The sequence below is a fragment of the Papaver somniferum genome, chromosome 5 (genome assembly GCF_003573695.1).
Source record: "Papaver somniferum cultivar HN1 chromosome 5, ASM357369v1, whole genome shotgun sequence".
NCBI classification, from domain to species: Eukaryota; Viridiplantae; Streptophyta; class Magnoliopsida; order Ranunculales; family Papaveraceae; genus Papaver; species Papaver somniferum.
In genome coordinates, this window is record NC_039362.1 from 76,187,107 (window position 1) to 76,208,824 (window position 21,718).

Genomic DNA, 21,718 nt, shown 5'->3' on the forward strand with positions numbered 1-21,718 from the left:
TGAGTCCCCATCAGCCTATATATACTCCACAGGACCAAAATATCTCGCAGTAATGTCTCCAAATTCTCTCACAACAAAGCCATTACTCGGGAATATATTATTTCCAAAATTATGGTTTTATATCCTTCTTTACTTCCTTCACGCATCTATCACAACTAAGAGTCCTCCATACACGTTCAGTACACGAATTAGAGTCCCAACAGCACACGCAATTCATAGCAAATCTCGTGAAAAGCTCTCCCACGAACGTGTATCTCTGTTTGCTTCTCGCGGAATATCCAGCCAAATTGGATCGAACCAAAGGCCCATACCAAGCCTTTTAGGCTATATCACGTCCACCCATGAAGTTTCAGCGATTTAGTCTACCTCTAACCCATCCAAAATCCGATCGAGAAAACTGCCAGGAGTGAACTCTTCTTCCCGCCAAAAAATGAATTTGAAATGAAGAAGAAGGGTTGCCCCCTATCCGGTTCTGGGGTGCGGTTAGCAGTTGCCTAGAAATGGGGTGCCCCTTAGTAATTAGGTTACCCCTTATCCAAAGTGAGGGTCCGTATAGCAAATGTCCTCCAAGGGTGCCTCGGGCAACTTTTCGAGCTGAAATTTCCAAAAATATTTATTTCCAAAAAAATACCTACAAACACACAAAACACCATAATAAGGACGAAAACGAGTACTAACAATACGAAACATTGAGAACAAATTAGACACATAAATGCGTCTATCAACTACCAGCAGGTCCTTTCTCTCTTTTCAGTTCTTCTAACAACATATTCTTTAGTGTTTTTTTTCTTGCACAATAGGTCAGTTTGACATATTGCATTCTCAAATTATGATAAAATAAATGAGATTATATTTTTCGCCTCCTTGAATACAATGGATAATAAATTGTTGTGTTGATACCTAAATATCATAAGCAGGGCAACTAAATCCCCAGGCTTCCAACCATATTCAACTTTGAAGTTCTTCTTATTTTTTTTGACTCGAAAGAGGGTTATAAATTGAAAAAAAAAAACAGAACTACCAAAAAACAGTGACAATGCTGCAAAGCAAAAGACTACAAACTCTCAAGTTTATCTGAGAAAACATGAAAACCAAAAGAAAAAAGAGGAAAAAAGGATAATGAGACCCTAAAACACCCTCCCAATTGTACAATACCATATCAAGAGAAACATTCTCAAAAGTAGTTGTACCCATAGACCAGTTATAAAGGAGAATCTTCACTTCTTGCAGCAGAAGTTCATAACTTTTGTAAAGACCTTGAAAAGTTCTTTTGTTGCGCTCATTCCACATTGTCCACCAAATTGCAAAAGTACAGTCTTCTTTTTAAAGACTTCCTTTTCTTTCTGCACCACTCCCACATAGTAGTTCTAACATCAATTCCAAAAACCCAATGGGTCTTGAAGCTGTTGAAGAAAAAATTCCACAATTTTCCTGTCTCCTCACGGTGCAAAAATAAATGAGTATTTGTTTCTGGAGCTTTCTTACACAAAATACAGGCATTAATCACAATGGATTTCCCAATTGAATCAAGAGTAGGAGCTGCATTATAACAAAAATACCAAGCAAAGAAAATAACCTTCATTGGAATTATTGGATTCCAAATGCTCTTGTAAGGAAACCTGAGAAAACCATCATCCTGTAAAGCCAAATAACATGATCTTACAGAGAATGCATTCCCTGGAATCCATATTATTGTGTCATCACCATTTTCAGCTATGTGAGGATTGCTTATAAGCTGAAGTAAATTTGCCACCATATCTACTTCATCATTTTTGAGCACTCTAGAGAAATTTAGGTTCCAAGCTTGATTACCCTCAGTGAATTCCATCATTTCACCTACAGTTGCATGCTTGTTTCTTGAAAGCCTGTAAAGAGAAGGAAATAGATAAGCCAGAGTGTAAATCCCCACCCATTTGTCCAGCTAGAATAAAACTCTATTGCCACTGTTCACAACCATTTTTGAATTTTACTGCACGATTGGCTTTGACTTTAAGATCCCAGTCCAAAGAATTTTTCCTACAGGTTTAGAACAGTCATTTGGCACTAAAGCATCTACATGCCCTCCAAATTTTTGATGAATGATAGACCTCCAAAGAGCTTTCTTTTCTTTCTCATATCTCCAAACCCATTTAGCATGTAAAGCTCTGTTCATAAGTCTCAGTTTCTTGATGCCTACACCCCCTCTTTCTTTTGGCAAATTAATTCTTTTCTAACCCACCCAACTTCTTTTTTTGTGAGTATCAGATGAACCCCATAAGAATTTCCTCATTATAGAGAGCATTTGCTTTTCTACAGAAGCAGGTAATTGAAAAGGGGATAAGTAGTAAATGGGCAGACTAGATAACACACCTTGTATGAGCATTAGTCTACCTCCTTTTGTCAAGTATCTTCTCTGCCATGTTCCAAGCCTTTGTTGAAACTTATGCAAAATTGATTCCCAAACAGTGACAGACTTAGATTTACTGCCCAAAGGAATTCCTAAATACTTCAAAGGAAATTGAGCCTTATGACATCCAAAAATTAAAGCACTTGAGTCTGAAAATTGTGCATTTCCAACAGCCACCAGTGCACTCTTACTAAAATTCACTTTTAGCCCAGAAATTATCTCAAAACCAATAAGAACATTCTTGAGATTAGTTCTTCTTATGGTTTTGAATATTTTCTCATGTGAGCATAGTTCAACTCACATTTATGGATTAAAAGATAGTTTACTTATTACTTAGTATGCAATTACTGTCTTAGATGCAATGAAATTTTATCAATAGGGAGGTTCGGCTTAGATCATGTGAATGCGGCTATTAATAAACTTTGCACATGCTAAATGGTGTTGTGCCGGGTTTCCATTTGCGTGGTAAATATCTTCTTCTTGTTCATGCTAATATTTTTTCTTTTCCTTAATGTTAAGGGGCATTGGGAACCCGTGGGATACCTGGAGAACATTTCTGCGAGCAAGAGGTTCTGCTAGGTAAAGCATAACAAAAAAGTTTTTGGCGAATAAGTTTTTTCTTTTTTATTGAATTTTGATTTAATTTTGTAAAACATAATTTCTACAAAGAGTATTCATCGCGCCCGGGTCAAGAAGACTAATGGGAGATGCTGAACACAGTCATTTAAAGTCATCAGATATATTATTGGTCGATAGATAGAAACTGGACCGCGCAAAGAAGCAACCGGTGTACATCTTTTTAATTTTTTTATAAATCGTACTTTTTTATATTCATGGTCTAGCACGAATCAAACATGCAACACTCTTACAACAAGAATTGGGAGATGAGCTAATGAATTTCAGAGTTGATTGCCTAATTATTATTTTTAAACTTTCTTCTAGGTTCTAGGTTTGATGTTATTTAGTTTTGGAGTTTTACTGTGTGACAGGATCACGTAAATTCTCTTGCTTCCTAATTATTCATGCTTAAGTATCATTATATTAAACCCTAATTATCTTACGAAGCACATATAGATGAGCACATGATTCTCTTGTAGTTGTGGGTTCGACTCGCACATATGGCACTGTTATTTGAATAGGCTATAACTGACATGCTTTCGATGGCAATATTAGTTACGCCTTACTTAGTGTTACACATGCATAAAAGTATCTTATGTTATCTTAATTTGCCGTGTTGGAAATTTATTCAATACTGGACATGTGTTACTTATAAATTCTTCACTTCTTTTTATGGACATGAAATTAGAAGTTATAATATCCCGTTCTCTTATATTATTGTGCCTGGATTCTGGACTTTGCTTAGCGTATGTAGTTATGATCAAGTAATTATTGTAACAAAAGCTTCATTCTTTCAGTTTGCAAATGTATAGGCGCCCAGGGTATTGGTGCTAGAGCGGAACAGCTTGGAGTTTCTTTTGCAGAATTATGTATTTTGCAGGAACAAACTTAGGTATAAATTTTTATCAGGCATATCAAAATTGTGACGACAATTTAGGCAAGAATGATAATTACGAGGCTAATGTTTTTAATTTTATTAATTGACTACTTTTAATATTACCATTTTTTTTTGGTATTTTACTACTTTTATTGCCCACTTTTAAAACTGTTACCCCACGCTATCTCTCACTCCACGTCGAGAGTTGCGGTAACTTCTTCTCCCATTGGCCGGTGAACAAAACTCTCGCTTCTAATTGGCTGAAAAGTAATTTATACCCCTTATATTTCGTGGCCGTTAATTTTTAATAGTATTGGCTCGACCTGACGCTTCAAACCGAGGCTTAGAAGAATTCTTACACCACGTTTACATGATTTTAATAAAATCCAGGCCTTCAGACTAATCGCAAATAAAATGACAAATATAACATAACCTAATTATTGGATTTTATTTTTGGTTCTTTATGAACTCTCAATAGTTTACGTGCCTGCAGGAATATCTCGGACCAGAACAACTCAAAACAAAAAGCTGTGTAGCATTGCTATTGAAGATGTGTAAATTCGAAAACATAAAAAGTGGCAAAATATGGGTTATATAGTGAAGCCCAAATTTATTTCTCGAGAATTTGGAGATCATGTTGTTTGCTGCAGCCAGGTAGGGCTGTCAATGGATATTCGATATCCGGTATCCGTTTCCGAACATCCGGTTTCCGTTAGGTTAATATCCGACATAACGGCTATCCGATATCCGATAACCTTAACGTAACGGATATCCGTTTATTAACATAATGGTACCGATTAAGGGAGTTTCCGTTAGGTTAATATCCGATACCGTTAGTGTATAACTATATCATAAAATTTTCGGAAATTTTCGATACCTAATACCCTTTAGGTTTACTCTTTATCCATTTGATTACGTCTCTCCTAAGTAAATATCGGAAATTATCGAATATTAACGGAAATTATCGGAAATTATTGAATATTAACGGAAATTATCGGAAGTTTTGGAAGTTTTTTGTATCATGAGTAGATAACGGAAATTAATGGAATAATATCCGATATCCGATAGCTTATCCTTAACCTTATCGATATTGAATTTTCGAATTCCGACGGATATTATCGGATACCGGATATCCGATAACCCTTAACCTTAACCTTATCGGTATTGCCAATATCCGACGGATTTTTATCCATTGACAGCCCTAGCTGCAGGGATTTTGGTTGGTAACAAGCAGCTCCCATCCATTAGATTCTCAAAGTTGAAACAAAAACACTATAAATTTAGGTAAATTTCTACTTTAGGCCTAGATATTTCCCCCCTTACTTTCTTCTCCTTGAGTTAAACTTATATAAATGTTGTTTTATGTTTCGTTTCTGATTTCAAGGGTTGTAAGCAAGCTTTTATATCTTCTCTTCAGGTATAATTTACAGCTCAGTATTTCCGAAGCAATTTACACAATCATCTTGGAAAATTAGAAGATCGATACTAATCTATTCATCTAGCCAAATCAATGTTATCATTCATGGAAAAACTGAGATTCATGTTATTTTCATCATTTAGCTCTGTTAGTGATGATACGTAGCCAAGCTTTTTTTTTTATTTTCTATTATTTTCTATTATTTTATTAATTTTCTGTTGTTGTAGCTCAGGAACGAGAATGGGCCATTAGCTATAAGCTATGTACTTGGTGTGTCGGTATCCATGCATGAGCTATAAACTCAGCATCGTGTTGGTGGGTGTCTCTGAATCTAGCAAAAACAGTATGTAGGGATAAAAGTGAAAATCTGGTTAATAGACCAAAAGCGAAAATCCATTTTATTGGATATTTGTTTATGCTTTTGCATTCTATCCATGTTACGGAGAAGAAACTGCTGCTCCTAGATGAACTCAATTAGCATTTGTTCATCTAAAATTTGTTACATTGACAAACATATCCTGGTAGATGTATTAATGCTAACTTAACTCAAGCTAGGGAAAAAAAATACTATTCCAGTTTATACAGTTGCTCGGTTAGCACCAGCTTTAAGTAATTAAAATATACAGTCAATTTTATTTTATTTATGCAGTCGTTCATTTCGTTGTCCACACAGTCTAATTTGAAAATCTTTTTACATGAAGCGTGTTGTAAAAATTATCTCTTTTTTGTGAATATTGTGTTGAGAATAGCATACTTGCTTAAGGTGGGATGAGAGTGAGGGAATTTTAGACAGTCGCCAAGATCCCATACATCTTCGTGTGCTTAGGGTGTTTTCTCCTTAGTGTACTACATGTATTGGGTTGGGTTGCTAAGCCCTGGCTCATCAGTCAGTGGGTTATAAAAACCTCTTCATTTTCGAATGAAGTAAACTTTTTATGGTTATAGAAAGGTTATATGAATTAATTGGTGTAGCATGGGTATTTGATGCGTTTTCGAGGGATATGGGGATATGGTACAACATCTTGAATCAGTGTGTACATTAGTCTACCAAATCTCAGTCAGCATTTCAAGTGTTACTCCATGATCCTGGTCAAGGAAGTGGTTTGTTGATACGGCTCAATTGTATATCTTCAGTTGTAAAGTAGTGCATATTATTCCGTTAGCCAAGCATTTAAAATTATGCCCTCATATATATACTATGGTCTTTTGTTCGCATGAAATCAAAGGCTTGGAAAGATTGGGTCTAAGACCTATATCTCCTGGGCACTTTGCTATCAGTTTTAAACTCTCATTTCACACACACACAAAAAAAACACGCATGTCCCGGGAGTCGTTACCTGGCTAAGGTATGTTCAGTTATATCTCTTGAACTAACATGCCTTCTTTTCTACTCTTCTTGCAATTTGGCATCTGACTATCGATGAAAATACTAACTCAGCTTCAGTTAGAAAACCGAAACATATACGCGTGCCTGTCACAACTGTAGGTAATTTTCTTCTAAATATTTACCTTTTTTTTTCTTTTTTTCACAGCTGTAGGTATTTTACTACTCTTTTTTTTTTTGCACAGTCGCAGGTAATTTATTTTTATTTTTTTCCTTGAAAGATATAAAAAAAAAAATATTACTCTTCCTTTTTCACAGCTATAGGCAGTTTACTTTTTTCTTCTTCTTGAAAGATATAAAAAAAATTAATATGTACTGGTTTCCCTTAAATTGTTAGTGTTAATCTGTATAGTATCCAAAGATATTAATATGTATTGGTTTCCCTTAAATTGTTAGTGTTAATCTGTACAGTATCCAAAGATATTACATACAAAGATGAAAAAATATCACTTCCTACGGGAACTGAAGGGAGCATGATAACAAATGAGATAAAACAGATACGTACAAATATGGTAAACGGGTTTCTCACAGTCGTGCCAGCATTTTCGTGTAGGTGCATGTGCTTTTATTGCTTCTGGGAATTCACTGGATCCATAACCAACTGAGGAATTTTGGGTCAAAACAAATGATTTACTCCTATCAACTTGATAGTGGTGACCAAGTGCTCAGTCGGATCATATTTGAATTAGTGAATGTTGTTCTTGATGTTGTTACAGTACTATATGGAGGCAAAAAAATTCTACTTGATCATGTAATCGAAGAAAATTTAATATTGATCAGAGTGTTAGCTCTAAAATCTAACTGCTCAAAGATGCTCAATTGGCTCCAGTTGCAGGGTTTCCATCTCCAAGTCTATTTGTAGCAAAAACTTTGATGTTCCAATTGATAGTTAAGGCTTCTTATTTTGGATGAAATGGTTGGTGTGATAGGAGGACTTGGCCGACTCATTCCCAGATCGTTTTCATATTATAAGAATAGTTGAAAGAATTCATTTGTTGAATTTATTTTTGTATCTCATGATGGTTATTAAAGATCTTACGTGGGTAGCCATATGAGTTTCGTCCCTTTTGTGTCATGTTAAATATATATATTGGATTTAGTCTCATAAATACAACGACACGGGATAGATTTTTCCAGTTAGTTGGACACTTCGAAATGACAAGCTCTCTCCATTACAAAAAGCATTATAGCTGGTACGAATTCGATCGAGTGCAAACTTAACGACCTATATATGGGTTCGTTGCAATGGTTAAATTCTTTGCTTTTTTTGGAGGTATGGAAGTGCACAATCGGGCTAAACTCCTAGAATTTTCACATCGTTTCCCATGTTTTTCTTTAGTTATCGGACTCATCGGTGTCTTCAATTGATTTGCGTAATGGGATGAAGTTACAAGACAGTATTTTGAACATCAACCAGAGTTTAAAAGTTTCAGCATTGTGAAGGTTCATTTATGTTTTTTGTTTTTTGTGAATTAGGTACAGGACGGTCTTTGGATGCTAAAGATTTTAAGTCAATATAGTTGCCTGTCCGGAATAAAGTCGATTAAAATAGCACAGCCAGCACTTGGAATTTTATTTTCTGAATCCTGTTGTGAAGCAACTATTGACTGTACGGGGAAAGAGCCTTTCCCCGCAAGAGCATCGAACAGGTTAACTTCAATTTCAAGTTTTTGGTATCATATGAGCTAGCAAAATGATTAGATTTACACCAAATATAGTTATCCATATACTAAACTAAATACTAAGTGATTCTTCATTCTTCCTTATCTTTTTGTTCATCTCTTTTTCGATGTACGTCGAGTGTAAGACAAATGGTCCCAAAAATGAAACATGTGATCCCATCCATATCATATATCCAAAATCTGGATCCAAGTGTGAAGACATTTTTTAGGACATCCGATCCTTTTTGAGTTTTTTTTTTTTCCAGTTACGTTACATTGCGAGAAATTTAATCAATCGAGATGACAAAGGTACCATATTTGAACTAATCTATGTAATTTTCTCTCTTATGCCCACGATGTGTCTGTTTGGTTTTATCTATGTGAGTGGTTCCTAGAATGAGGAAAAGAAAATTACATCATTCACTATTACGCATTCTACTTGCATCGGACAATTATCAAGGATTACTTTAGAATGCACGGACCGGGTAAACAGTATTCCTTAAGGGTTTCTCTTTGTTCTTCGGCTACTAATAATTCTCTAGTGATACGTTTTTACTTCTCTTAAAAATGCGATTCAAGTTTCATTGACGATTTTCTGTTTACGCATTTGTGTGCTTTATCGGTTTTGGTATTTGGATTTTCTATAATGGCACGATGCAATTTTTTTCTCTGTGTTTGTTGTGCTTCCAGCTTTCATGGTTGTCCCCTGATGGAGGTTCGCGCATGCTAGAGTAATCCTTGATAATTTCTCTGTTCTTATTTGAATTATTATGTTTAGGGGATAACTTGCTTTCATTATTCAGACGTTCATCATTAAGAATTTAAGATTCTTTTTCAGATTATTGCACGAAGTTAAAATCAAGGGTGATGCATTAAAGATGATATAGCTCATTATGCTTTGTTTCATATCTTTTGAACTTGGTTAGAATTACATCGCTCCTGTGAAGTTTGAGATGCATATTAGTAGCATAGTGTAGCCTTTTTTTCTTTTACCGGTGCCAATAAATTCCGAGTCAATCAAGCGAAAATTGCAGAAACTATTCTCTAAAAAAAACTTAAACTACTTGCATTTAACAATGTTTTTTTTTTTAATCTGCAGATTTGAGCTTCCAGATTTGGCATTTGCCTCTTGGAAATGACGGGATTATTTTATTGGTTTTCAGGTTTAAGGAAACACTGGCACGGATTTGCTTTTAGTTCACGGCTTTGGAGCAAATGAGTTTTGTTCAGTAACAAGCTGTGAAAGAATTCAGTTAAGTATGAAACATTTGGTCAGTATATACTTAACATTTTTTCATCAATTTAAAAGGCATTTGGCGACACAAATCAATTTTTCACACATGAACGAAATAGTAAACTTTGTTCCCTATTAGTTATAGAGTGTGCTCATTTGTGCATGAGTTGTTTTCAGATCTCTTAAAACATGCTTATTTCACCAATACTAATGATGATATGGTTATAACTCCAAATGAGCATTAGTTTACGAAAGATTGGAAGCTTTTGTTTTGGCAAGAAAATTTGAGCAGGTCAGTTGTAGTCTTTCATCGAATTCATCAAACAGAATCTTCATGTTACAAATTTCGTGACCTTTAGATGATTTTTCTTTATAACCTAAAACCACTATATTCAAACTTAAATATGTTATTGTTAACCTGCACTGCAGGCATTTAACGGGTTGTAGCTCTAAATCATTACTTACCTGACACAGTAAAAAAATTGTATTTTCCAGGTACTTTCTGAAAAACAAACTGCAACTACGACTTTAGTAGTTGTACATGTAAAAACGCCATCAACAATATTCGCATGTGGACTAATATTCACCAAAAACAAGATTGACTCTTGCATCGAAAAACTCTGAACTTAAGGATTTGAACCATCCAAGGGATATCTTCCTTAATTTTGAGGTATATGGAAGCATCTTAAAAGGGCATGCCGAAGTATTTGGTGTTTTCATTATTCATTGGGTTTGGCCATGTTGAGGTTCTATCTGTGCGTTGATAAACAATGGTTCCTTGGCAAAGTTTTGTGAATTTCCCAAAAAAAAAACTTTGGAAATTATGCAAATTTTTGCTATGATCAACATTGGTTCCTTTATTTGTCTAGTGATTCCTACTAATTCGCAGTCTTAATGATCAAATTTACACTTAATGTTAAAGTCTACAAGGGTCCATTAAAGGTGATAAGGCAGTATGTCATGAATCTTCAGTGATCTCTTTTGTGCAGGTTTATATTGATTCATGGGGTAGTCATTATCCAAATTGATACGTGGTTACCTCGATCATATGAAGGAATTAATTTCGTGAAGAAGTTTCTGCTCTATACCATATCAAATCAAATAACTTATTATATGGAATGCTTGCGGCACTATCCAATTTGGGCAATCTGTTAATAACTTATACGAACCGCCTTCTCAGTCGTATTGAGGACGGTTCTTATAAGTTGATAACTATCTGCCTCTTGGAAGATCATGAGAAATTATTCTTTGAAGAGGTAGAGAACGACGAATGAATAAATTCCCGGACTGCAAAACATACAATTGATTGATTGAGAATATAATTGAATGAGACGGGATCCACTATATGTAATGTTTGTGTTTTCGATTGAGCGTGAGATGATTATCCCTTTTTAATTTTATTTTGCATCTGAATCGGAACTTCTTATTGTCATGGTTGATGATGTTGAATATTCTATAACATGCAACTGTTGGTAAATTGAGTGTTCTATATGATAAGTTCCTTGATAATTATAGGTGAATATGGGCTTTCCACGAGAGAGTGGAATATCTGTAAAAGACGAAAAAGCGCAGTGTTTATGTGAAGTTTAAAAGATGCAGGTGTATTTAGTGCTCACTTTTCTTGATTCATGTGCATCATCTATAGAGCGGGATCAGAATTTACTTCTAATTTGTAGGGCGTGAGGGTGGAGAAGACAAACAAGAAAAGTCAAACGGTAATTTTTTTGGCTTAGATGCAGGTGTATATATGGCGGTTTAATGTGCATTTAGTTGTAAATAATTTTTGTTTTATTTTTGTTTGAAACAAATGCATTTTAAGTGCCTAAAGTATGATTGCAAGCAGTTCCCAGACAACCAAGAGTGGATCTAGATGAAGGCAAAGGTAAATACTCGAATACGCAGGGATATGATCATGAAAAAGAGATACCAAAAGTACGAGTCGATCTTATTGCATCGGTGAATTTTATATACCATTTAGACTTATATTATTGCATCGGTGAATTGTATATACCATTTAGACTTATACTATTTGGTAGGTACATATTTGTTGTTTGGTTTGATGAATTTGTTGAAAAAGAGTTCATACCAGTAGAACAAGTGGAGAAAAGAGGAAATTCTGCACCTGTAAGGATACGTAAGAGAAGAGAGACATATGGATTCCAAACGCAGTTCAGACTCTGATGGGGATGCAATCTAAGGTTACGGATACCCTACCGACAAAATATTGTCGCATCCTTCAATCTAGGCTCGATTAAATAACTTAGTGAGTTTCCTCTTTTTTCCATTTTTTCCTAAATTATAGTTACGAGAACTCTTTTGGTTTGGAAGTGTTCGGGATATGATATGAGTTCTTGATTCTGCAATGTCTTTAATAAATTTTCAAGATAGGTTATTATTTATTTTTCGATGGGATAAATTTAATTGCTAATATCATTTAAATTACTAAAAAAATAGTTTGAGGTATCAAACTTTTATATCAATTAAAAATAGTCGGACTAATCAAGATTAGGGCTGGCAATGGATAACCGATATCCGATATCCATTTCCGAAATCCGACATCCTATAGGATTTAATCCGACATATCGGATATCGGATATCGGAATCCGATATTCTATCGGATATTTCCTCTTAACGATATCGATATCGGAATAGGCTGTTTCCGTTAGGTTAATATCCGATATCCGATAGTCTAGGGGTGTACTTGTAATTTCCTACCCCTAGGTATATGTGTGGCATGTCGGGAGAGAATAACCCATTTCATTCATTCTACCAAAAGTCCGTTTTTTCTCATTCTCTAACAGTGATTCACTGGTTCGTGATTTGATCGAGAGAGGGGGACTGAGCGATCGAGTTGATCGTGATTTGGTCGAGAATATTGATGATTAAAGACTTTAAATCAAGAATTAAGTCATTGTTTGTGTTTTCTATTATTTTTTCGAAGTTTAGTTTTTTTTTCCCCAAATCGATTGCGTATTTAATTGTTTTTGTTGTCTATTATTGTTGCGAATAGCGGATTGTAGGTGGGTTTGATGTATATTTTGAATTATAAAATTGTATGATGTTTAATTTTGATTTTAGAGAGTTAGGGTTTGTGATGTTCTTCCCTAAATTAGAAATTAGGGATTATAAGAAGAACTTAGAAGGGAAATAACTGTTTGAGTTTCTATTGGATTTATATGAATTTGAAATTCTTTGTTGTCTGGTATCAAAAAATCAAAGTATTGTTTAGTGCATGTACAACTTTTTTCCTTACCAGGAGGAAACCTAGTGAGAGTTTGACACAAAAAGTATGTATGATGAGTCTATATATGAGATATCTGTTTTCTATTTTTGTTTTGTGTTCCTTTTTTATTCTTTGTTTTTTTGGGTAAGGGGTGTTAAAAGAAAATACACTCGAATCGTTTTGAATCATCATGAGATTCATGACTAATCATGAACAGTCCACACTCCAAGTAGATGAACATTAAACTCTTACTCAGTTTAAGTCCATCTCAGTTTCTTCTTAACTTTATGTTTAGGGTTCATTGAATGATTTCCTCTGAAATGTGGAGGGATTCATGTACTGATTTTTGAGAGAGTCAATTTTGTACAACCTTTCAAGTTTCAACCTCAACAACTAAACGGGTACTGGTTGTAGAATAATGCTTTATTGACCCACCTTCACTTCAAATTTTAGCTTCATTTGTTAATCACATCAAACCCTTTTCCTTTTAATTTGCTTTTCCTCATCTGATTTTAATAATTGCATATTTGGTTTTGGTAATTATTACGAGTACTGTACTATGTATTATAGTGATCAATGATTAACGTGTAGTGACTGAAACAAGAACCGTCCTTACCCACACATAAACCATCCTTGTCGCAGTGAAGAAATCTGAGCACCTTACACTCACTGTGCAAAACCTGCCTACTTACGGAAAACAACTAACCATATTGACCCAATCAATGAACGAAAGGACCATTTCAGGCTATATATAACTTCCAAATCTATGATGCATTACTTAAACCATCTGTCCTCCAAACCTAACTATAATCCGGGGGACCTTTCTCTTACTTCACGTATTCATATATCTTTGTGAGATTTTGCCCCTGCTACTTTCATTTTTATACTATTTGGAATCACTATTTGTTTGTCTGCAACTCTGCATCACTATTTGTTTTTATTTCTAATTGATTGTTTCTGTTTAATCCTTTTTTATGTCATATGTACATTAATGAACTCATGAACTGTGTGTTTATTTCTGGGTTGTCGTTGTTCTCAGAATGTCTCAAAGTGAAAAAGCATCCAATAGAGTTGGAACTCCAAGCTGCAGTCAACCAATTTCCCAACAGCCAGAACAAGAAGATCAAAGTGTTGCTTCAACAATTGCTTCAATAGCACCTTCTTCGAGTAATAAGAGATCATTAGCAGAAGTAGCAGATGAAAATCATCCACTTGTTATTGTTTTATTGAAGAAATTGCACACAACAAGGTCACCTTCATGGGATGAATTCACTAGGAAAATCATTGTAGAGCCTGATAAAGATAACCCGGGTAAGGAAGTGGCTGTCCTTATGGGTGAATGTCATCATTGCAAAAAGTTGGTACCTGCTTGTAGTGAACAAGGAACTACCCGCTTGGCTCAACATCTAAGAATCTGTCCCCAAAAGCCTCAAAACAAGCTAGGCCAGATGAAGATTACCACTGCAGTTAAAAAAGCAGGTACTAACCAAGTTAAATTACTTAATTACAAGTATGATCCAATAGTTACTAGGAACTGCCTTGCTAAAATGATTGCTAAACATGATTACCCACTAAACATGGTTGAGCATTTCTATTTTAGAGATTTTGTTAAGTCTTTGAACCCTGCTGCGAGAATGCCATGTAGGAATACAAGTAAAGCTGATGTGTTGAGGTGTTACGCTGAAATGAAAGGTGAATTGCAATTACAGTTAGAGAATTTGACTTCCAAATGTAGTCTCACAACTGATATGTGGACTGCCAAACACACTAAAGATGGTTATTATGGTGTTACATGCCATTTTATAGATGATGAGTGGAATTTGATTGCCAAAACCTTAGCTTACATTGTAATGCCATCCCCGCATACAGGAGATGTTCTCTCTGATTTTATCAAAACTTGCACATTGGAATGGAACATTGATAGGAAGTTTTTCGCTTTGAATGCTGATAATGCTCCAGCTAATGGTGTTATGATGAGAAATCTTATTAAGTGGCAAGATGGTAAGAATTGTTTGTTGCTTCAAGGAAAATTGTTTCATATGAGGTGTAGTAACCATATACTGCATTTGATTGTATTGTATGTCATGAAAGTAGCTGCTGTGTTTATAGAGGGTATTAGAGATTGTGTTAAGTATGTAAAGTCTTCACAAGCTAGGAAACAGAAGTTTGAAACAGCATTGACACAATGTAGATTGTCTGGAGAAGTTAGTTTAGATGTGGACACAAGGTGGAACTCCACTTTTACGATGCTTAAGAATGCAATTAAACTGCGAGAAGGTTTTCATAGACTTAGTGAGTTCGATTCTGACTTCGATATTCTGCCATCAAGTGAGCAGTGGGACCAAGGAATAGAAATTTGTAATTGTTTAGAGGCTTTTAATAATATTTCAATTGAGTTTCAGGGATTAAGTATCCAACTGCGAATCTCTATTACAATGGGGTATATAAAATTAACCAAAGCATCACAAGTTGGGAAGATAGTACTTTTGAGTATGTCAGAGAAATGGGGTTGAAAATGAGAGAAAAGTTTAATGCATACTGGAGTGAAAGTAACTTGATTATGAGCATTGGAGTGGTTTTAGATCCAAGATATAAGGCAAAATGGGTTAGGTTCACATATAAGATAATTTTTGGGGATAATGAACGTGCATCAGTTGAGTATGAGAAGTTCAGAATAGACTTGACCAAAAATTTCAAGGCATATGAATCTCAAAACAACACTTCAGCTCCTGCTTTCTTTAGCAACTCTGTCTCTCGCATGGATGTAAGAGGCCCAGGTACAACTAACCCAGATTATGCTACTTTTCTGTTGGAAAATGATGAATATGATGTTCAAAAATCTGAGTTAGAGACGTACTTATAAGAACCAATTCTTCCAACTGTGTCACCCCAAGATGAATACAATTTTGATATATTGAGTTGGTGGAAGCTAAGTGCCGCTAAGTACCCAATTCTATCAAAGATAGCAAGGGATGTGTTGGCTGTTCCGGTGACCAGTGTAGCATCAGAGTCCATGTTCAGCGATGGTGGAAGGGTTCTAACAACACACAAAGCTTCATTAAGTCCAGAATTAGTCCAAGCACTTCTATGCTTAAGTGATTGGCTTCCAGGCTCCTTTGATGCAGGTAAATCTTCTTTTCCTTTGCTTAGTTCTTTTCCTTTGCTTTTCTGTGATGCATCATGTACCATTAGCTGATCGAACAACAATTGAATCTTTCATTTTCTGCAACAACCAAGGAAAGCATAACCATGAGCATGACCATGAGTACTTAGTAGCATGAGTATGGACAAACATGTATAAACCCTGTTGCTAGTATAACTCCACCTGCAAATGCGCTTTTATCATAAAGAATATATTGTTTCGTTTGTTTCGTTTTGTTTCGTTTAAACCCTGTTGCTAGTATAAACCATGTTTGCTTCTCTTTTGTTTCGTTTGTGAATGCAGATATGGAAGTCATCGACTGAAGTTGATGCAATGATGCAACATATAACCAGGCATCCAAGGAAGATCATCACTAGCAAGTTGTTTGACATTATTGTTAAGTCCATGTACAAGAAGACATGGTTTTTTCTCTTTTGCTGTTGTGTACTTTAGTTTGCAGACTGTTTGGTTGGGTGTTTGTAGTTTTTTTCTTTATGTGTGATGTGACTGAGACACTGGAGTAGTGTTTGTGTGGGTTTTTCTGTCTTTCAGTTAAGCTAAACACTTGAAAATTTCAGATTTTGCTTCTGTCCAACAAAACCGGATATTAACGGATAAAAATCCGATATCCGATAGGTTAACCTTAACCTTATCGAATTGGATTTTTGATATCCGTCGGATGTTATCGGATATCGGATATCCGATAACCCTTAACCTTAACCTTATCGGTATGGCCAATATCCGGCGGATATTTATCCATTGCCAGCCCTAATCAAGATCCTTTTGAAGATATTTAAATGTATTTGGGCACGGGAATGGAGCGAAGCCCCGCCACATAAATCGACATCGACAATTTCCACCTTACCGGTGCGTAGCACGGGTTCCATACTAGTGACTCATAAAAATTCAGTATGCCTCAAACATGTTTCGTTTGTAATGCCGACTGGAGTTGCCATAAGGCCCATAACATGCATAACCATTCATATTAGGTGGGTGTAAATATCTCCCCACTGACCTAAACAACACTCGCGCACAGATTTTTTTTTCCAATAACCCTAAAACCATAGAAAAACCCAGGTCTTTTAAATCTCTCTCTAAAATTTCAGGTCTCTCTTTTTCTCAACTCTGCCGCTCTTTGTGATATCCAATACCTAAAAATCAAAATCAAAGAAACAATAATCATGGCTAGTTCAGAAGAGGAGATTAATCATGAAAACGAAGAGTTAAAGATGAATAAGAAGAAGAAGAGAAAGAGAGAGAATAAGAAAACTAAGAAACAAGTTGAAAAACCAGTTTCAGAATCTGAAGAAGATGAAAAAACTGTTGATAGAGTTGAAGAAGAAGAGGAAAATAATGGAAACTTGAATCTAGAACAAGATGGGGAGGAAGAGGAAGCTGTTGAAACAGAGGTTAAGGAGGCGGAGAAGAAGAAGAAGAAGGTTACTAAAGGATCGGGAATCATGAGTACTGAAGCTTTCTCTAACTTACCTCTCTCTGAACCTACTATGAAAGCTATCGAAGATATGGGTTTTCAACACATGACTCAGGTACAATTGTGTTCGAATTTCTTAATTAAAAATGCAAAAAAAAAAAATCCCTAATTTGTGTAATTTATTCGCTAAGATGAATAGAGTCTGTATTTTTCTGCTGTCAACTGCTTAGAATGATTGATTCAGACAATTTTGTTACTCCAGAAAACCTTTATTTGGGTTATTTTTGGAGAGCTGATTTTTAGCTGAATGCCCTAATTGTAGAAATTCTAGTTTTTTTTTTTTAAAATGTTTGGATTGACTATGTGCTCTGCATCAAACACTTAATTATTCTAAGAGAATGATTGTGAAGAAATTATTTTGTAGTTTGAGTAGTTGCAATCAATGTAGGCTTAGTTTCATGAAATGGTTATCAGAATTCTATTTAATGTTTAAAAGCGTGATGTAGAAATAAACTTCGTTTCAGAAGATATGAAATGAAACATGTATGTGGTCTATCCAATGGTAGATGGAGGGCTGCTTACCCCCTCATTTGATCTTGTATAGACTTTTTTTCTCTAAAATTCCTCACCCTAAGTGTCCCTACTGTTGAGACCACCTTAAAGACACTATTGCTCTGTGACTGCACACTGGCTGCGAGCTGTGACTAATTTGTGGTAGCCTTTCAAAAGACCTTGGATCCAGTCTTTTGCTGTTTCAATCTTGGATAAAGTAACAGTCTTTTGCTATTTCAATCTTGGATAAGCGAGTCCTTACGGGGACATTTTTATATAACATTAATGTAGTTTTCTTTTCTTTTCTTTATGAACTTACAAAGAATGCAGCACTTTAAGATTGTGGTTTTCTTCTGAACAAACAGAGGGGCTAATATATACGATGATATGTATCAGATTCAAGCTAGATCTATTCCACATCTTCTGGAAGGAAAGGATGTTCTTGGAGCTGCAAGGACAGGTTCTGGGAAGACCCTAGCTTTCTTGATACCAGCCATTGAACTCATGCATTGTTTAAAGTTTAGTCCTCGTAATGGAACTGGTGTAATTGTCATTTGCCCGACTAGAGAACTCGCCATGCAGGTACACTTGTCCTGTTCTATTGCTGTTCTCGTATATCCAGCTCGGTACAATTTTGGTTGGGAATTGGGATACTACTTCTGTTATTTTTCTTCGTGTGAAGTTATTTTGTTATGGCTCCATCTATTGTGTAGAGTAAAATTATAAAGGTAGCAACCGTTTGTTTGAAATATTTCACATTCTCCCTCTGTTTTATTGATCCAGTCGCATGCTGTGGCAAAAGATCTTCTGAAGTACCATTCTCAGACTGTTGGGTTGGTTATGGGTGGTGCAGCTCGAAGAGGAGAAGCAGAACGCCTAGTGAGAGGAGTAAATTTGTTAGTAGCTACCCCGGGTAGACTTCTTGATCATCTTCAAAATACCAAGGGCTTTATTTTTAAAAATTTGAAGGTAGCAATCTTTATCTTTACCCATCCTCGGCCCTTGATACATCATGCATGGGTTTGGTTTTAACTTTTGTTGATGTGCCATTCTTGTATAACTTACTACAGGATTCTTGTTTTGAAAAAAGCTAAAATTTTGGAATATTTCTCTCTGCTTTAAATTAAAAGTCAGGATAATTCGACTTCCCAAGTATGTTTTCAAATCTCATTTTTTGTTACATTAACAGTTTTCTTGGATGTGCAGTGCCTCGTTGTTGATGAAGCTGATCGAATACTGGAAGCAAACTTTGAGGAGGAAATGAGGCAGATTATAAAGCTTCTGCCCAAGGTAAAAATATGAACAAAACTGACCAGAATATCATTATTTGGGATATAAATTATAAGTGCAGTTTATTTCAAGTATGATAGCTTTTTCCTTTTTGCATTTATTCTCAAACCACTTGCTAACGTTAGCTGCACTTCTTAGTGTTTTAATCAATTTTGTAATTGTAAGTCTACGATTTATGCCCGAGCTGACTGTATCAATTTCTGATGTTCAGGATAAAAGGCAAACAGCTTTGTTTTCTGCTACCCAGACTAAAAAGGTTGGTATATGACATCAAACCCTACGTAATCTTACTTATCATCGTCCTGTAGTAAGTCTAAATAAGCAGCACGTGTTGCAGGTGGAAGATCTTGCGCGCTTATCATTTCAGACCAAACCCATTTATATTGATGTGGACGAGGACAGAAAAAAGGCAAATATATAGTATTAAATATTTGTGCTTTCTTGCTAATCTTTTCTGCGAATAAAGCTGACAAAGTGCTTTTGTGATGCAGTCCACAAATGAAGGATTAGAGCAAGGTTATTGTATTGTGCCAAGTGAGAGGAGATTCCTTCTGCTATATTCTTTCCTGAAGAGGAATCTGTCCAAGAAAGTGATGGTTTTCTTCTCTTCGTGTATGTCTGTAAAATATCACTCGGAGATTTTGAGGTACATTCATGTGGACTGCTTCGATATCCATGGAAAACAAAAGCAGCAGAAACGTACATCGACCTTTTTTGATTTCTGCAAGGCAGAAAAAGGTATCTTATTATGCACAGATGTTGCTGCTCGTGGGCTTGACATTCCTGCTGTTGTAAGTTACTATTGCAACCTGTTTAATCTGTGTCTAAATCTGTGTTTGACAATCAAATACAGAAGTTCCTATCTAGTAAGAGTTCTACTAAAATCATTTGTATGTGTCAAACTTGTAGGACTGGATTGTACAGTATGATCCTCCAGATGAGCCAAAGGTTCCCATACTTCGCTGCACCATTTCTTTCTACCATTTCTTTTTTCTTCCATAAGATTACTCTACTGATTCTGTAAACTCTGTGTTGGCATTTTACTACTTCAGGAGTATATTCATAGGGTTGGTCGAACAGCTCGTGGTGAAGGTTCTAAAGGGTGTGCTCTTCTCTTCTTAATACCAGAAGAGGTGCTGTTTCTTAAATATTTGAAGGTATTTTTTTAGTTCTTTGAAACACAAGTGCTTCTGATTAAAAAGTTCCCAAAGTTTATAATAGTAACTTCCCTGAATTCTTCTTATTGTTTACTAATTATCTGCAGTTAGCAAAAGTACCAGTGAAAGAGTATGAATTTGACGAAAAGAAGTTAGCAAAAGTGCAACCTCACTTGGTATGTTTTCTTGGTGGAAAATGAAAGTTCACATCTATGCATTTGTTAAATAGTATGGTCATGATGAAATCGTGCCAAGAAATTAAATGTTCACTGCTGTTACAGGAGGATCTAGTGGAAAAAAATTATTATTTAAATAAGTCGGCAAAGGAAGCGTACAGAGCATACATACTAGCATATAATTCACATTCTATGAAAGACATCTTTAATGTTCACAAACTCGACCTTCAGGTATTTAGACATGCTGCACTTCATTTCTGTTCTTTCCGGCTATATCTCTTGTATTAAATCTTAATTACATTCCTTGTGGGATCTTCTCCTGGCCAGGCTGTTGCTGCTTCATTTTGCTTTTCTGGTCCACCAAAGATAAATCTGGCTCTTGATAGCAATGCATCCAAATTTAGAAAGAAGAGTCGTAAAGTGGATGGAAGTCGCCATGGGATTAATCTAGACAATCCTTATGGTAAACAAAAAGATGATAACCGGCAATTTGTTAGGTATTAGTGAACTGGAAAATTAATTTATTATTTCGCTCCTTCTGTTCAAAAATTTTGGTTGTTAGATTTTGCTCTTAACTCTGTTTGAAATTTTGTAATGCTTGGCTCCTTTCTAATTAAATTGTCAGATTCTTATTATCACCTCTAAGCCTTATATAGGGATCTAAGAACTTGCAACTATTTTAATATCTTGTGCAACCTTTATGCTGCAGTTGGCATTTTTATTTTTTTTGTTTATGAAGTAAATTTCAACATTTTTTACTTGCCTGATAGCCAGTAGGACTATGAGAATGGACTGTGGCCATCCAATCCATTGCCTATTGGCAAACTGGATTCAAATATAATAGCTCTGGCGAGACAATCCTATGTGTGAGAGTTGAGAGTTTAAATAAGCCTGTCAACAATTCTGGGGACTTGATATCGTTGCATCACTTGTTAATTGTTATGGAAAAGTTGAAAGAAGAAAGAAAGAATTCAAGCATCCATGATACTACAGCCTATCACAAACTTATCCCATGTCCTAAATCATCCTGTTGAATCAGCCTGGTCAAGGATGCTGTTTCCTGTCAAAAAAAAAAAAAAAAAAAAAAAAGATTACTGTTTCAATAGCAGCTAGACAGAGGTAAAGAGATTTCATTTCATACTGATGATTTCAATTTCACTCGAAGTAAT

At 35.5% G+C, this 21,718-nt stretch overlaps 2 protein-coding genes across 2 annotated transcripts; one reads left to right on the forward strand and one right to left on the reverse strand.

Annotated features, from left to right (window-relative positions):
* Positions 1-1,279: 1,279 nt before the first annotated feature.
* Positions 1,280-2,152, reverse strand: LOC113279200. The gene is made up of 2 exons (XM_026527899.1): positions 1,971-2,152; positions 1,280-1,865 (listed from the first exon to the last, which is right to left on the reverse strand). Exons 1-2 carry the CDS (start codon positions 2,150-2,152, stop codon positions 1,280-1,282), a joined length of 768 nt encoding a protein of 255 aa, XP_026383684.1.
* A 14,843-nt stretch (positions 2,153-16,995) lies between these two features.
* LOC113281953 (ATP-dependent RNA helicase HAS1-like) lies at positions 16,996-21,187 on the forward strand. The gene is made up of 12 exons (XM_026530869.1): positions 16,996-17,489; positions 18,323-18,508; positions 18,710-18,895; positions 19,133-19,216; positions 19,428-19,472; positions 19,554-19,625; positions 19,708-20,007; positions 20,126-20,164; positions 20,269-20,373; positions 20,481-20,549; positions 20,655-20,780; positions 20,877-21,187. Exons 1-12 carry the CDS (start codon positions 17,124-17,126, stop codon positions 21,051-21,053), a joined length of 1,755 nt encoding a protein of 584 aa, XP_026386654.1. The 5' UTR covers positions 16,996-17,123; the 3' UTR covers positions 21,054-21,187.
* Positions 21,188-21,718: the final 531 nt, after the last annotated feature.

What these genes read in the sequence shown, in the direction of transcription:
- LOC113279200 (XM_026527899.1), bottom strand. Translation starts at nt 2,152, where the DNA reads ATGAACAGAGCTTTACATGCTAAATGGGTTTGGAGATATGAGAAAGAA. An exon ending in AAGTCAAAGCCAATCGTGCA is followed by an intron (nt 1,866 to 1,970) that starts GTAAAATTCAAA and finishes TTCTCTTTACAG; the next exon opens with GCTTTCAAGAAACAAGCATG.
- LOC113281953 (XM_026530869.1), top strand. Translation starts at nt 17,124, where the DNA reads ATGGCTAGTTCAGAAGAGGAGATTAATCATGAAAACGAAGAGTTAAAG. An exon ending in ATCCTCCAGATGAGCCAAAG is followed by an intron (nt 20,165 to 20,268) that starts GTTCCCATACTT and finishes TTACTACTTCAG; the next exon opens with GAGTATATTCATAGGGTTGG. An exon ending in CAAAAGTGCAACCTCACTTG is followed by an intron (nt 20,550 to 20,654) that starts GTATGTTTTCTT and finishes CTGCTGTTACAG; the next exon opens with GAGGATCTAGTGGAAAAAAA.